The 16,829-nt window shown below is 39.5% G+C and overlaps 1 protein-coding gene across 1 annotated transcript in view; it reads right to left on the reverse strand.

Moving 5' to 3' along the window:
- Positions 1–399: 399 nt before the first annotated feature.
- Positions 400–16,829, reverse strand: part of LOC149787505 (uncharacterized) — a 28,459-nt gene continuing 12,029 nt past the window's right edge. The window contains exons 3-5 of the mRNA XM_089975602.1: positions 7,011–7,191; positions 1,799–2,189; positions 400–1,015 (exon numbers count right to left, since the gene is read on the reverse strand). Of these exons, the coding sequence (XP_089831728.1) occupies positions 425–1,015; positions 1,799–2,189; positions 7,011–7,191 (1,163 nt within the window). The 3' untranslated portion in view covers positions 400–424. The remainder of the gene's footprint in view (positions 1,016–1,798; positions 2,190–7,010; positions 7,192–16,829) is intronic.

The following is a 16,829-nucleotide window of genomic DNA, read 5'->3' on the forward strand; positions in this document are numbered from 1 at the left end:
CGTTCCCTCATCTTTACAATATTTTGTCCATCATTCGTTAAGTATAACACACATTCAGCCCAAGTCTATTTTAAGTAATATTTTTGTTAAAGCTTTCGCAATCTCTTATTCATACGCCACAGTCATTGTGAAATGTAAAGAAAAGAATTAAATAATTTTTAAACAGGTGATGATGATGATGAACAGATAATGTTGAATTTGAAGCCAATGTGAACGTTAATAAAAGCTGATGTATTAGGAACAAAACAAAACATGAGTGGACTGTCAAAGTTATATACTTGCAAAGAAAGGATTCAGAAACAGGGCACGGTTTTATCTTCTGTTTAAATATAGAAACAAAATATGTGAATGCTTTGGAAGCGTAAAAGCATTAGATACAAAAAAAAATAAGCTTTTCGGTCGATATTCATAACTTTATTCCACTCTATACGTGGGGATGGGCATGAATGACCTTGCCAAGACAGTCTTTAACAATATTTAGATCACCAACACATAAATAGGTCTTATACGTATAGGTAGATGTGTGCTGCGGTTTTTTCTTCCGGAAAACGACATTCCATTTGGACGTTTTTCCCGGGAAATCCTGGATTTGTGGAAAGAAGGCCACTCCATAGTATTGATACGCGTCTGTGTCTTGACCAGGAGGAGCATAAACACCCATTCCATACTTGTCGTCTCCAGTGGTCATAATGATTGGAACTCGGTCAGAGTTATGCCCTTCAACCTGATGTGAATTGGCATTGTAGTTGTACACTTTGGTAAAGTCTCCATTCAAGTAACCAGTCGGCGATTCCATTTGTATATATGTGAACCCATTCGGCCAATTTCCGCCAATGGTGAACTTAGATACAAATTCTATACAGTTAGGATGAGCAGTACAACCAATCGTAACAGCCTTCTGGAAAGGGAAATCGTATGTTTCTTTCGTATTCAATGCTGGTGATCCCGCATGACAGCCACCGCTATCTCCTTGAGTTTCGTGAACACCAGGACGCAACCAGAACGCAGGATGTATCTGCAGAATATAACAAACAGTAAATTTCAAATTTGAATTTCTCATTGGGAAGTTCGTGGAAACAGCAGGACTATTTCTACTCTACCAACCGATTCGTGTGTTAACAGAGGCAGTTCACAGAATAATTATGTTTTCTCCAGGTAAATCAACGTTGAATTAAATGAAGATAAAGTACTTTCTGCCGAAATGTTAGAACGGTTAAAGCCTTCTGCAGGAGACAACCATATTTCAGTCAAATACTTTAATCGGCAACACTTATCGTAAAATGGTTCGACGATTTTCAACATTATTTTCGTTTACCGAGTCGCACTGTCTTAAGAAAATTATTCTCCGTCTCAAACATGAGCATTACATAACAGCTGGATGGAGATTGATCTTTTGAGGACGAGAAAAACAAAATCACCGAAATATCTACTTTCTGTGTCTTGACCAGGAGGAGCATGAACATCATAACAAATTTTTGAGCCATAAATAAGTAAATACAGTCTCGTGTAGACACTAAAACCAATTAATTTACCGGCATACTGTATATCCTGATATATTTTTATTTCGGGGATGGGAGAGGGGTATTTTAAAGGCGAACTGAATAAATAAACTTTCAGTCCTCCAAATGTAATGACTCCATTAGCGTTGCATGACAATATATGTATTATTGAAATATGTTTAGCGGATCAATCAAACAATGTGGCTGGTTGCTGATTGCTTTGGAGCGATTCAGCATACGTCCGAGAGTGTCAAACATCACACTTCAGATGTAGTGCTTTATACTGTAGCGATACACACCTGTGATTGAAGCGTATGTCCGTGTGCATTTACATTCTGAATGATCGTTTTGGTGGTAATCTCAATCCCATCATCTCTCCCTCCTGCCTCAGTGGGGTTGTAACATTCCGTGAAGTGATCCGTGTTGCAGGCCATTTGAAGTTCTCGTCCATGGTCGGCAGCATTGATGAACTCCTTGTTCTTCCAAACGAGACTATCTATGGCGGCTCCCATCCTCGCCGAAGCGCTTATAAAGATGTCTTTCCCATTAGAGATTGTCCATCGTTTCCCAAACCGTGTATTAAAGCCCCCATCCACGTAACCCAGTCGTTTTTCTGCATGGCCATGCTGTAGATAATGCTGAACCGCCGCAACGTAGTTTGTGTGGTATGTATTCTTTAATTCTGGGTATCTGGAAATGTATTATTGTAATAGATGGGATCTCGCGACAATGTAGATCAAATTAAGGATAATTCCAGAAATGAATGTTCCATGTTCGAGAGATATAATAGTAAACATTTGCACGTTCATCAAAGTCTCGATTCTAATCTTCAAATTTACAATATTTAAATCAAATCCGCTACTTGTTCACATGTGCACGTTTGGTCTTTTATTAATCCTGCGTAAAAATAAAACTTCGTTGATTTTTCTAGAAGTAATTTAGATAATTATATTATAATGAAAGAACAAACAATAAAGTTAAAAAACATAATTAGAGCAACATGCAGCGACTGTGACTTTTCCAGTATTTATTTGTAGATGATATCGAATTCTGAATACATTTACTTACAATATATTTCAAAATGAGATATTGAAATGTGTCAGTGGGAGAAAATTTACATCTTCACAGCGATACCACTTTAATAAAAAAGTGGATATATTCCGTTTCGATTTACTTTCCTTTACCATGAAAGATATTTATCTTCCTTTATGTATGTTATTCAAACTTGAATTTAAATATTTTAGCATGTTCCGTATTTTATTCCCTCTCTCTCTCTCTCTAGGACTGTAGTATATATGTATCTGATCAACGGGTAGGTGCCATGAAGAAATTTACACTTTTGTTATCTCTGTGAATGTGAACCCCAGAAAATTCAAAGATGCAAATAAAATAATTATTGGAGCAGCAAATATTAACAAGCCCATGTGGTGCACAGTAACTAATAACATGTGACCCCCATGCAAATCAACAAAGAAGCTCGCATTTCTGTATTTGGGTATAGGTCTATTGCATCACAGAGTAACTCATCAAATATGTTCGACTCAGAATTATTAGAATGATTGAAAGGATGTAAAAATATATAGCAATGTGTATTGTGCAAACAGCATCAAAGCCATATGATTTGAGTTGATAATTGTTTTTGCTCTGAAACCTTCATCATAGGTATGAAATAGACCACATGTTGATGACATCTTCAGCCTCTAATGTTAATGTGTCGAGCCTCTAATCATAGTCGTGAAATAAATGTACAATGTTAATGACATTTTGAAACTATAATCATGGTATAATTATATACACCATGTCAATGCTATTCTGAGACTTTAATTATGGTTATGAATTATATGCCTAATGTTAATGATATTCTGAGACAATTATCAGGGTTATGAAATACAGATCTAATGTTATTATCAATTTGAGGTTCTATTCATGGTTATGAAATACATGTCTAATGACATTTTGAGGTGATAATCATGGTTATGAAATACATGTCTAATGACATTTTGAGGTAATAATCATGGTTATGAAATACATGTCTAATGACATTTTGAGGTAATAATCATGGTTATGAAATACATGTCTAATGACATTTTGAGGTAATAATCATGGTTATGAAATACATGTCTAACGACATTTTGGGGTTCTATTCATGGTTATGAAATACATGTCTAATAAAATTGTGAAACTGTAAACTGAGGCTCAAATACATGCCAATTATAATTTATATTTTGAAATCTAAACTGGGATTGAAATTCATATCTAATATCAATGATAAGTGGAGACTGTAAACTGAGATTCAAATACATACCTATTATTTCAGGATATTTTGAGACTCTAATCATGGTTATAAAACACGTGTCTAATGTCAATGAGATGTTGAGAATCTAAACTGGGACTGAAATTCATGTCTAATATCAATGATAATTTGAGACTGTAAACAGATTCAAATACACACCTATTGTTAAGGATATTTTGAGACTCTAAATATGGTTATAAAACACATGTCTAATGTCAATGATTATTTGAGAATCTAAACTGGGATTGAAATACATGCCTATTGTTAATGATATTATGTTTGGCTTTGATAAACGTGTTCAATGTTAGCGTCATTTTGTGACTCTAAACTGGGCTATAATTTGAAATAGAATTGGATAGAGAGGTAATTATTTAATTCATATCTTAGTTGAATTCGATCATGAACTGCAACAATGCATATTAATGAATTTATCTTGCATCTGATTGGCTGAACTTCTTACCTCTCTACATGACATATTTCTGATAAAGTTCAAACTTCTATATGTTCGTTTACACGGACAACCTCTTGGGTGAATTTTATTGCGAGCGCGATCCTCACATTATAACCAGGTCTTTTGGATTGTTGTCGGCTGAGATCATAAGCAATAGAAGCTTCATTTTATAACAAATTTTAATCAGAGTGGTACATAGGTTTATATCAAAAAAAGATCTTAGACACGCTCAATGAAGAGTTACACCAATTCATATATATCAAATAATCTAATATTTATCTGGCTGGTCTTGTTAACACTCTCTGGACCATATTTATGTTAATAATTTGACCTAACTTTGCACGAAAATTAATTTAAATTTTTAGATTTTTGACACGTTTAATAAAACAGAGATCTACACATATCAATAAGGTGACCTGTTATCTGATTGGCTGATTGTGCTACTAATTCAAAAGTGGGATAAATTAGTATATTTGCCAATATAAAAAAGATTTTACGTGATTTCAGTTATGATCGCCGTTTAAAGATCCTAATTTGATGATAGTCCAACGTTTAGTCGTTTAGCTATTACAACGCTATTGGCAACTATTTCCTCGAAAAGTTGTATAAAGCTGGTATGAATCAAGATCGCTGATTGTTCCAACTAGAAAGAGATATACCCTGCCTAGCCCCTTAGAATACCTATCTCACTGCCCCTTGTTGACGTTCATGTAAGTAAAAATTTACCTTAAACTATATTTACTAAGGTAAACACCTTCACATATCATTCAAACGAATGCAATATCTGAGAATTCAGTAGAAAGCTGAAAATGTATTCAAATGTGTTTCTCTATTTGTATATGTTATAATTCCAGGCACCTATATGATAAAGAAAACATTAAAAGCAATCAAACTCTATCTCTCTTGTAATATTTATATTGTTAAAACAAATGACATAAAGTATTTGCTGGCAGTATCACCAGGAAAGGTGTAGAGATTTTATCCTGTATCGTGTCGTTTCTCCCACGAAAGAGGATAGCAGTTCACTTAAATAACATTGTGAATCATCATAAATAATTCTTTGAAAAATGCAGAGTTTGCTAGATTTGCTTCTTTCTTGGAGCGAGGTCAAGCGACATTTTGTTTTGTAGATATTGCGTGTACGGGCACTTCTGGGTAGACCTTGGACACCCCTGCTGACAGCTGCCTCTAACTGAAATCGTTCTATTCTGTCTGAGTTTGTATTTGAACATCCATCTCAAACGACATCTGCATATTCTAAAATAAACTTTATGCATGTTAAGTAAATTATATTTTAGGATTTTTTGCACATCTTATTTGAGGATTCATACAATATTTATTACTTTATATGCTTTCTTAAGCATATTTTCAACGTGTACACTGCAAATGCAATCATTACGAAGTGTAAAGTCCAAAGGTCAACACATGCAAATGATTTGACTTTAGGAACTTAAATTTGGGAAAGTGTGGGTTATTTTTTTTGCTGAAAACAGTGACTGATTTTTCCTGGATTAGGCTTAACAACCACTGATCTGACCAGTCATGTAGATTTGCTATATCAGCATTGATAGCATATATATATATATATATATATATATATATATATATATATATATATATATATACACATACACCAAAATAACAGTCAGAATATCTAATATGTATTGACGATACACTATGATGTCTGCATTTTGCTTTATACTGTAGTCGTAAGAGGTAAAATTGCATCTGTACCCGTTTATAAACATACAAATGTATGTGTACACGCACACATGCCCCAAATATTTAAAATTGGATTAGTTCATATTGTTGTCATTCTAGAGACTATGTCCTTATCATGCGATTATCTAGCAATAGTATATTAATTTATATCAAAATATGAAATGTGTCTGATTGAGCAAATTCTGTAAACGTACATGAATCATTTTTTTTATGTGAACCAAAGGGGCCAAAACAGGCCCATTATGGACGTCGTTGTTTGTTTAAAAAAAAAAAAGATTTTAATTTTAATTATTTCTTGTTTGGAGCATGAATTAAATGTTATTCTTGGACATTTTCGAAAAGAAAAGACCATTTCATGGGTTAAATGATATGAACTTCTATCATGCTGTGACGTGTTGTTTCAGTAAATAAATAATGAAAGCCCTTATTCGGAGACTTGACAAAATATTTTAAGCTTTAGTTTTTGTTTTAGATGGGAAAATTGTCTGAATACGAATCGAAAATACATGGTGTGCATTTATTGACTGTACACTAAGAAAACCAAATCTGCGTGAGTGACACAAATCAAAATAGAAACGTAATGATTTTCTTTAGTGTAAATGTACAGGTAGAAAGCTTGCTACACAATGGTCAACGGATAAAGTGGTAGAATGAGTTTCGTATTGTTCTTTTCTTGTCGTATTATCTACTGGTTTATTATTTTTACTTCGATGCTGGTGAACTACAAACATCCATGTACTTAGTCTCTCATTTTTCGTTGAATATTTACATTGTCAAGACCTGAGTTACAATTTTGTCATTAACTTAGGCTGTCCTTCTACGATACCTGCGAAATAAGTTTTCAGATTTATTTGTGTGAAAGCCAAAATTTGGTCTGTCAATAATATTGTGTTTCTAAACATTGTAAAAAGCCAAGGCGATGTATACAAAAGAAGAAAGTAAAGAATGAAAGATATAGTCGTCAAGTAATGAAAACAGACCGGAAATACTTTGTTGTTTGGGTCCCTAAACAGGCATGGCGCGTTTGTTAGGAAATGCAACTTACCTTTCTAAATATTGCATTGAATGGAAACTTCCGCACGCCTGGCGACCCTCTTGTATACCTTTGTTTAGCCAATGAGAACGTGCGACATCAGCAGTGCGAATTCCCGCCTTAAGCAGGTCCGGGTTAGTATTCATATAGAAGACTGGGTCGAATACAAGACGAGACGCAGCATCCAAGCCCGCTTTAGCAAAAGAGACATTAGGAAGACAATATTATAGTATCACGAATAGTAAGCGAGATCCAGATCAACTGGAAAATTTTTATACATATACAGCCAAATTATCATCTCGCAGTTTTAACTCTTCTGCATTCGTGATACTACCATCTGAGAGCACATTTACAAAAGTATACAGTGCCATTGTGAAGACGTCTATTGCATATGAGATTGTGCCATTGTCAACATGTAAGATATTCTTTATTTACATCCTGTCGTATGAATTAGTCTTATATGTACATTCCATACCGCAACAGTAATAACTAAAACAATAAAGTTTGATTATTCTAGCACTTCTATACGGCTGTGATTTTACTAAACCTTTCAAAATTATTCCTGTAATTTGGCGTTTACAGTTAACAATGCAACCTTTTGATATTATTGGAATTTTCTCTGATGACGTACGAGTAGAAATGATGAAAAATAACTTCACACTTTAAAATTGGTACACTAAAGATTTTTCTTTACATTTCTTTGAAAAAAGTTATTTTTTGGCGGTGTGGGGTGGTTTTTTGTGCTGAAATCACTTGATTTTAGTAGGAAAAGTTTAAATGTTTAGTAAAACGGGGTACTCAATGTTTTACAAATAATAAAACAGATGATTATTGTCTCTTTGTGAACATGGGTAAAAGCCCGTTATGAAATTAGATGTCGTTAAAGTCATGTTTTGTGTTGAGCAAAACAAATTTCTTTAGACCTCCATTTTATTCTCTGTTGACATATGTAGTATGCCTCTAATGATGTAGGGTTTCTAATGACGTAGAGGTTCTAACGACGTAGAGGTTATACTGACGTAAAATATAAATAGAAGTTCTAACGCCGTAGAGGTTATACTGACGTAAAATATAAATACACGCACGTCTTTATTAGACATGGAGTTATGTATATTTAATGTAATTTTTGTTTGTTAGATTTTTTTATTTTTTTTATTTCATTAGATTCTATTGTAATGTAACATTGTTCACTGGACTTGACCTTGTCCAAGATTGAATTCATTAGTAGTGAAGTGGGGCACCCTAGCCTCAATGGAAATTAGCATTACAGGACCCCTTGGGCAAACCTAGCCTCAATGGAAATTTAACATGGGAAAAAATCATGGGCAAACCTAGCCTCAAGGGGAATTGAACATGGCAAACTGAATTTCCACACGAATCTGACCCGATTTTATAGGGTGGAAATGTCCCTCGTCGCTGCCTTGGTCTGGAGTGAAATCAAAACCCCACAAAGCATAGCCTCCTGCATAATCGTCGTACGAAATACCGTGACTGGTGTTGGTTCCTAACTGTCCCGTGGCTTCGTACAGGGACAAGTACGATCTCAAGTAATTCTTCGCGGCACCAATGTTAGGTTCAAAGGGTTGGGTACACAAGGTCGTACCATCATGACTGACTTCAATATTGGACACGCCAAAATGTTGAAACTCAAAAGGGTTTTCGTTGTACATTCCGTTGAAGGCTGAATTTCTGACGATACCAACAATCAAACGCTTGGGTAACTGTCCTTAGAACAGATGATCTTCGATCATAGATCGCTGTCCAGCAGGAATGGTGAACGTTTTCACTTCTACTCGTCGTATCGGATACTTGGCGGTCGTTCTGCTCAACGTCTGACTGACATCGTTTCCCACTTTAGGTAACACTTCCACACGACGCAGGTAAAGTCGGGCTTCTTGAATGATAGTTTTGTATTCATTGGCATGGGCCATCAAATGGAAAGCGGCCCTGCTACGATTCAGTCTCAGACGGATATCCACCCCGTTGAGCAAATACTTTCCTTGTAACCACATGTTCAAATGCAAACGATCCATCAATTCTAAACATCGCCCTTGCAGAATTTTCTTACGACGGTCGTTAAACCCCACATTGTGAGGATTGTCATCTTCTGTTAGGGCTGTGTCGATAAACGTGCCTACACCTGCCGTGTCAGGTTTCCATACCACGCAAGCATACAGATTAGTATTCTTGCCTTCTTTTCTGTACGTCAAGAGATTTTCCAAGTAGGCACGATACGGGTAAGTATCCATGTTGCTGCTGACCTGTTTGCTATTCAAGTACAAGTCCACTTCGCTGAACAAGGAATGCATGAAATTGTTGACAGAAGCTACTCTAGCATCGCGTCCTGGATTGGTGTTGTCCGTTTTGATCACTTTCACTTTCAAGTACAGGTAACTGCTATTCAGATCGATGTATTCTTCGGGCTATCCTTTGATTTCAAACTCGATGGGAGCGGAATCCGTCAAAGAGGAGACGGGATGAAATTCCACCCATTGGGATTCTTGCATCGTCATCATGGTGGGGGGCATGGCAAACAGATCCAGTTCCGACTTGGAACAGGCACAAGACTCTCGGTGCATCATTTTTTCTGTGTCTCAATAATCGAAAACGTCTAAGTCTCGGACGGTTCTTCTTTTCTTTGCCTTTCTAGCTTTAGACGTGTAAAGTCTGGTGAAAGGGTGTTTTCTTCGTCGTCTCTTTCTGCCTTGTCCTTGCTGAATGCCTGACTCGGTAGCGTGCAGGGCATTTATAGGTGTTTCTCGTCGGCCCAGAAGGTCTTTGCCTGTTTGCAGCAAGACATTTTTGCCTGCCCTCAAGAAAGCTTCTTTGGGGTTTTGTTTGTCAATGATGACATTTTGGAGAAATTCTTTGCCTTGCGTCAGTGCCGCATCTTTCAAGGCGTGCAATCCGCGTGTCACCATCGGTTTCAAGACTGGGACCACCGAACGAAAGGCCGATTTAAGCATATCTCCTAAACCGTGTCCTCGCATTCGAGCAACCCCTCGGTACACTGGATACATGACTTACGAGTCGTGAGAGAACCGTTTTCGAAAATGGAGTTTCACCGTGACTTTCCCTTTGGTGAATGGAATATTTTGTCACAGATCTCCTTTTATAGCAATGTTGACCGTGTCCAAATACGACTTGCTGACAGGCAAATAGTGAGAATGTACAAATTCGCGGTGAACGTGGTAAGTGTTTCCACCTTCTTCGTCAGCGGTCGTGGCAGAATCCACTTTGAAAGGAATGACACGCAGTAACGGCACAGAGGTGTGTCCCACCACGTTGTACTCCACCACATCGGAGTACACAAACATCAAATTCAGTCCTTGGTTCATTTCTACCGGGGAACGAAATAACTTGGTAAAAGACTCGTTGTCGTAAATGATTGGTAATTCGTTTTTCTTGAGCATGGCCATTCTCATGTCCATGTCTCCGCCCAACATGTCAAACAATTCAGGACAAAATAAAATGGACACAATATTACTCCCGTTAAATTTCATCAAGAAGCGACGAGCTGATTTGTGGTATTCCAGGGTGACACTTTTTTGGACACTTTCCAAAGCTTTCATAAACACGACATTAAACCTGGAGGCTATGGTGCTTACCAAATGTTGACCACTAAAATAGTAGCCTGGGGGAATGAACAAGTGATAGGTGGTGTACTTTTGATTTTGTGTGCCAGGGGTTTTTATGTTATATTTGCCATGGGTATCCAAGTACTGTTGCATTTGCTCGTCATGAACTTCCACACCAAAAAGTTTTCATTGGGAAGGACATTGAGGACTTGGGTCGGGTGAATGATTTCTACTAAAGCCACTTTCCAATGGGCTTCGTGATCTAATGGGATGGTCTGAGGTAATTTGGCCGTGTAACAGCACAACGTGTTGTGGGGAAACACCTCCATGGAACTGTCACTGGGTAAGGTTAAGTAAAATTGGTTTTGGTGACTCATAATTCCAGAGTTCTGTGGCTGTCCGAGGGGTTACTGGACGTCAGAGGAGTGTCTCCGCTCAAAATAGGGTTGTTGTTGTTATTGGAGTCGTGAATGACACTGGTACTGGACACAAGGTTCCCGTTGTTCCCGTTCGAGGAGAATTTCAGGGAGGGATTGGGAAGCAGGTAACCGATGCAGCTGCTCAATAAAATGGTCCACAATTGTTTGTCTCCTTGTTCCAAACTCAGATTGGCGATGGCTGCCTCGATGACACAATACACGACGAAGATTTGGCAGAAAAAGACGATATGCGTTTTAGGCACACGTTCTCCGCACCACATCCACAAAGGTTGTTTTTGTAAATCTTGCAGAGAAGAACTAGGTGAAGGAGTGGTCGACGTAGCTGCGTCTGTGTGAAAGGGCATGATGGTCACTTCTTTTTATAGTCGATGACTTGCGAAGCGTCGATCCAAGAATCAAAACTGGGTGGATATCCTTTCCAACGTACTTTGACTTCTTTGACACGTCGTTTACCCACTTTACGGGTTCTGCGTTCGAGAATGCTTTCGATGTCGTTAACGTCGTCTTTTTTTATGGTGACACGTTGTAACTCGGGTAAGTAAAACGTTCCTTTGAGCACTTGTCCGTTCATGTCTTCCAATTTATAGACGGCAGGATCACGGCCATGCACTCGTCCAGTGACATGAAACAATTCGGTCGTCCAGTTGGGTAAATAACCTTTGTCGAAAGTGCGTTTGGTTTTGCCAATGCGTACCCAATCTTCTACGGTCGACACTCCACTTTTCTTGGGGGCAGCCCTCGTCGAGGACGTACCAAACAGTCGCTCAAACACCAACACTTCGTTCTCGGGAGTCACTTCTTGCGGGGCACGTCCGATGCTTCGATGGTAAGATTGTACGCTTGCACCAGGTGTGGTAAGATGTCGATGTACTTCAGAGAGTGGTGATGCGTAAAATATTTCCACATGCGTACTTTCAAAGTGCGTTGAAAACGTTCCACGATGCTGGCTTTGGTTTCGGAATTCTCGGTGGTAAAAAAATGAATGTCACGTTTCTTTGATTCTTTTTGGAACGCTTGGTTCAGAAATTCGGTGCCTTTGTCCGTTTGCCATCGAAGAGGGTGACGACCGCTTTGTTTCAACACTTGTTGCAGGGCTCGCACTAACTCGCTGCTCGATTTGGAAGTCAAGGGTACGACCCAGGAAAATTTGGAAAAGACGTCGATGGCACAAAACAAATATTTGTAGCCGCGATTGTAGCTGGCAAAATGAGAGACATCGGCTAAATCGGCTTGCCATTGATGATCAATGCCTTCCACTTGGGTCCGACTTCTGGAAAGCTTGCGTCGAATGGGTTTGAGTAAAGTGTAGGTAGCTTGTTCTTGTAACCATCGTTGCACTTGAGGTAAACGGAGACTTGTCAGTTGCGTTTTGGCAGCACGATACAATTTTTGAACTCCTGCGTAACCTGCAGGATGGGAGGGATCGTAGTAAATGCTGGCTAATACTTTCTCCATTTTTTGTTTGTGTGTTAATAAGGCACCCACTCTTGGAAGATGCTACTCTTTTTCTCTTGGGGTATTTTCTTGGATTGCAATGCTTTGCGTGTGCGACCAGCAATAGGTGTCGAGGAGGAGGATGTCTGAGCGGGGGATATCGGTTCTTGTTTCACTTCTGTCTTCACTTCTGTCTTCACTTTCTTTTTCTCTTCTGATGAAGAAGGAGTGGTCATCATCTTTTTAATCCATCCAATTCTGGAGGTAGGTGGTGTTGTTAACTTGCGTACTTTTTCCGGAGGAGTTTGAAATCCTTCTTCTTCTTCTCCTTTTTCTGTGTTGGTCACTGGTAGTAGTGGTGGTGTTACTGGTGATGGTGCTGGACTTTTCATCAAGGTCTTAAAATTTTTCAGAGTGGGAAGAGCTGTTTCCTCTGAGGCTTTCTGGTGAAAGAGTTGCAGTTGTTGCAAGAGTTGACCGTACTTTTGCGATTTTTCTGTTTCGGACAAATCTTGGCGATCCATCAAGGACTGCAATTCGTGTTGTAACTGGGACATCTCGCTCAAATGGGGATTGGGAGGTAAATGCGGGGTGCGTTGTTCTTGCCAACGATGGTATTCCATCCATCGTTTGTAAGGCACTAAAGCTAGTTTTCGTCCTTCCATGGGATGTCAGGGGTCGATTCTGAGATCTTGGGACTTCAGAGGGCCTTTTTGTCTTGCTCCCACCAGTCCTCCCAACATCGTTCCCAAGACTCCTTTCAGCAAGGGGCCTAGTAAGAGGGGTAAAATTCCTCTACGTTGGACCAACATCTTCTTCTTTTGACGAATGGGAATTTTCTTTTGAACCATTTGGCGAAGAACGTGACGACGTTTGCCTAAGTATTGTTTCTGGTGTTTGGACAAAGGGATCGTACCTTTCAAGACGTTCAAACAACATTCGCACACGGTATCAATGACCTCTTTGGAGGCTGATTGAATGGGTTTTTTTCGTAGGGGTGGAGAAGCTTTGGACAGGACAGATAACATGTCCCAATGTTTGACTAAACGTGGTGGCAGTCCTTTCCTTTTCTTTCCTTGGGTTTTAGAAGAGGGATGTTTTCTGGAGGGTGACATCTATGAGTCTTCAGGAGCATCAAAAACACTGATACCCCGACTTGGTCACACACACCTTTTTGTACTGTAACGCGTCGCCACTGATTGTCTTTACGTCGTATCAACTTCATGACAGGCACTACACGTCGTGCAGGGGTACGTAACGGACTAAATCGAGCCAGTTCTTGCTTGGACAAATTCAGTAAACTTTGTAACATACCCGATCTTTTTTGGACTTTGATTTTGGGAGAAGGTCCTTTGTGAGCAGCAGCCACTGCCACTAAATTGGAGGGTCCTGCTACTGGAGAAGTTCTTGGGGTTATCAACGGAGAAGTTCTTGGTGTGATCAACGTCTCCAAGTACTCTTCAGTTCTTGGTGACATCAATGGAGAAGTGAATGAACCTGAGGCTACCGGAGACGCGGTTACCACCGTTGCAGGTTGTGGTTTGCGAGTGTAAGGTTGCGTCCTGGCCGAAGTGCCTCTCTTGCGACTAGTTTTTTGTGGACTTTTCTTTTTCTGGGGACTTTTTCTCTGCTTCTTTTTCTGGGGGCTTCTTTTCTTTTTCCGAGGTGGTGTCTGGTAAGAGGAGGGTCCCTCCACTGGAGACGTTCTTGCAGACACATGTCTCCTTGGGGACCTGGTCTTTTTCTTCTTCTTCTTGTTGGAGCTTCGTTTGACTTTTTTCTTGGTGAAAACTTTGGGAGCATTAGGATCCCATCTTAAGAGAGAGCGAATGATGACCCCTCCTAGAGTACCGCTCCCTCCAGGTTTCAAAATGATTTATTTTTTGGTTTGAGTGTCGATGCGGGGATCGGCCAGTTGGGTCAAAGTGACTTTGTTTCGATTAAAAAAGCGTTTGGTTTGATTAGGAATCTGAATGATCCCTTGTAGTAACGACGTGCTGTCACCGTGAACCATCGTAAGACTTCTTTGAGACTAGCTTCTAAGACACGAGCTCGTATTTGTGGATTTTTTTCTCGACTGATGCCGTACAAGGCACGAATCAATTTGACGGGAAGATGCGACTGAAGGGACGTCATGTTCAAACTGTGTGAGACAGACGAAAAGTGTCTGAGGTTTTTATAGATTTTTTTGTTGAGTGAAATTAAGTCGAGGACGCAGACGTGTACAGGACAGGCCCTCCGTCTTGGCCCCAGTGGTGAAACAAGTGGGTACGAAATCGCAAATCATCGGGGGTCATAGGTTTCAAATCGACGAGTAAATAGGTGTGTGAAGTTTGAGTGGCATCGTCGTACGCCTGAGTCAGCCAAGGCGTTCCTAACTGTTTGGCTAAGACTTGCACCTGCGATTTATCTCGAGGGCTTTTAAACAAGACCACGCAATGCGCATTGAGACTGATGGTGCGATGGGCTTTACTTTGTTGAAACAAATTTTGAGTGATGTAAACGACACTAGCATTACGATGATGCCCTTTGCGCGTGAACCACAGTTTAATTTCTTCTTCGTCTTCTCCTAACATGTCGTCAAAAATGACCATTTGGGTTTGACGGGAGTCAGAGACGATGCCGTCGTCTTCTTTAGGAATGCCTTCCACAAACACGATGGAATCGCCTTGACTTTCTCGCAAGAGGCTGTACGCCGATTGCCACTCATTGTAACACCACACGATGCGCTGAGGTGGTCGATCGGTCAAATGATGTTTATGTTCGATCAAACGTTTGACGAATTCGGTTTTGCCTGAACCGCTAGGTCCAGCAATGAGCATGTTAAAGGGATGGCGAAGATACAAAGCCTCCCAACTGGCACGATCTAAGTGTTCGTCGATGACTTTGACAGTGGAGGAGGAAGGAGCAGAGACAGCAGAGGTAGCCATAGTGTTAGGAATGTCACTTGTGACACGAAAACAGACAAGACAAGAGTTTATATACTTTTTCAGAACACGTTTATTGAATGTTTTAAACATGAACACGAAAGACAAATATACATAAAAGCCAAAGGCTTAAGTACAAGGATAAAAGGCACATGAAAACCATTAACGTGGAATAAACACAAGTGTCTGTACAACATGTTTTGGGTAATGTTCTGACCAGTTCTATAGGGGGTAAGGTCACACAAGTGTCCTTCCGAAAGGGTCTTTCAGGCATGTCCACGACAGTCCTATCCTGGGTGACGGGTTCTTCTTCTGGTACTGTCACTAACACAGGTTGAAAAGTAACTTTTTTCCTTGAACAACTCTCGTGCATACTGGGTCACTTCTTTTGTCCAAGCCTCAAAACCCTCTTTTTTTCCAGTCACGGACATCTGTCCAATGGGGATGTAAGTCACAAGCTACACACACATCGTCATACACGTCTTCGGTAGCTAAAAGTTGACGAATCTTTTTTTCCCGTAGAGGTCGAGAAGTATCCAGATGAAAACGCAAGGCTTTGAGCAAAATGAGTCTTTCGTGAAAATTTAAAGGGACCACTTTCATGTTGAATGGGGTGGCAAATACTGTTCGTAAAGAGTCCACAAGGAATCGGCTGGTAAACGAAATCCCAGAAAACAAGTCACTAAGACACACACTATGCGGCGTCCCAAATTGAACGGACACAGTTCTTATAATTAATTGATGGTAATGATCCACGGTTTGAATATGGTCCTTCCACGGAATCTATTCAATCACTTGTGACATAAGCCGTGGCATGGATTCCTGATTTTATAGTCTCTTTATTTCGAAAGCAATACAAGTACTTTCTAACTAGACATCTTCGTTTTCCAGTGGGGAATCTAAATCTTGCATACTGTAACCTACACTCCAGAGTTTGTTTAGATGTTTCCTCTTCCGCTAAGCAGATTCCACGTAAATTATGTTGGTAATCCTTTAACTTGTCTTCCTCAATGCGTTGCTCTAGGTGAATCTCGAAGTAACCAAAATTACAAACATTTCGTTCATTCACTAACTCAAAGTGTTGAACAAGGTCTGACCACTGAAACAATTTCTGCCGAATCAGTTCTCTTATACCGTTCAGGTACCAGTGGTTAAACATCTGGTGACGTAACGGATGCAACTGTTCTTTACGTTTGACTTGTATTTTGACCAGCTCTCGGTAAATGCGTTCTCTCAACTCCACAGGCCAGCCCAAAATGTTCTCTTGTAAAGTATCCATAAGTATATACACTGTTTTTGGAATCCTTGGGTGGTGGCCAATAGCCTCGCTTACCTTTGTGACTGATGTAATATCCACTCATAATCAGTCTTCTTATACTTTGGAACAGAGGATAATTTTAAAACGGATGAATAACTTTGCGTTTGCGATTCACTTGTATTTTGATCCGTTCT

The sequence above is a fragment of the Sinohyriopsis cumingii genome, chromosome 11, assembly GCF_028554795.1.
Source record: "Sinohyriopsis cumingii isolate HCF-2022 chromosome 11, ASM2855479v2, whole genome shotgun sequence".
Taxonomy (NCBI): Eukaryota; Metazoa; Mollusca; class Bivalvia; order Unionida; family Unionidae; genus Sinohyriopsis; species Sinohyriopsis cumingii.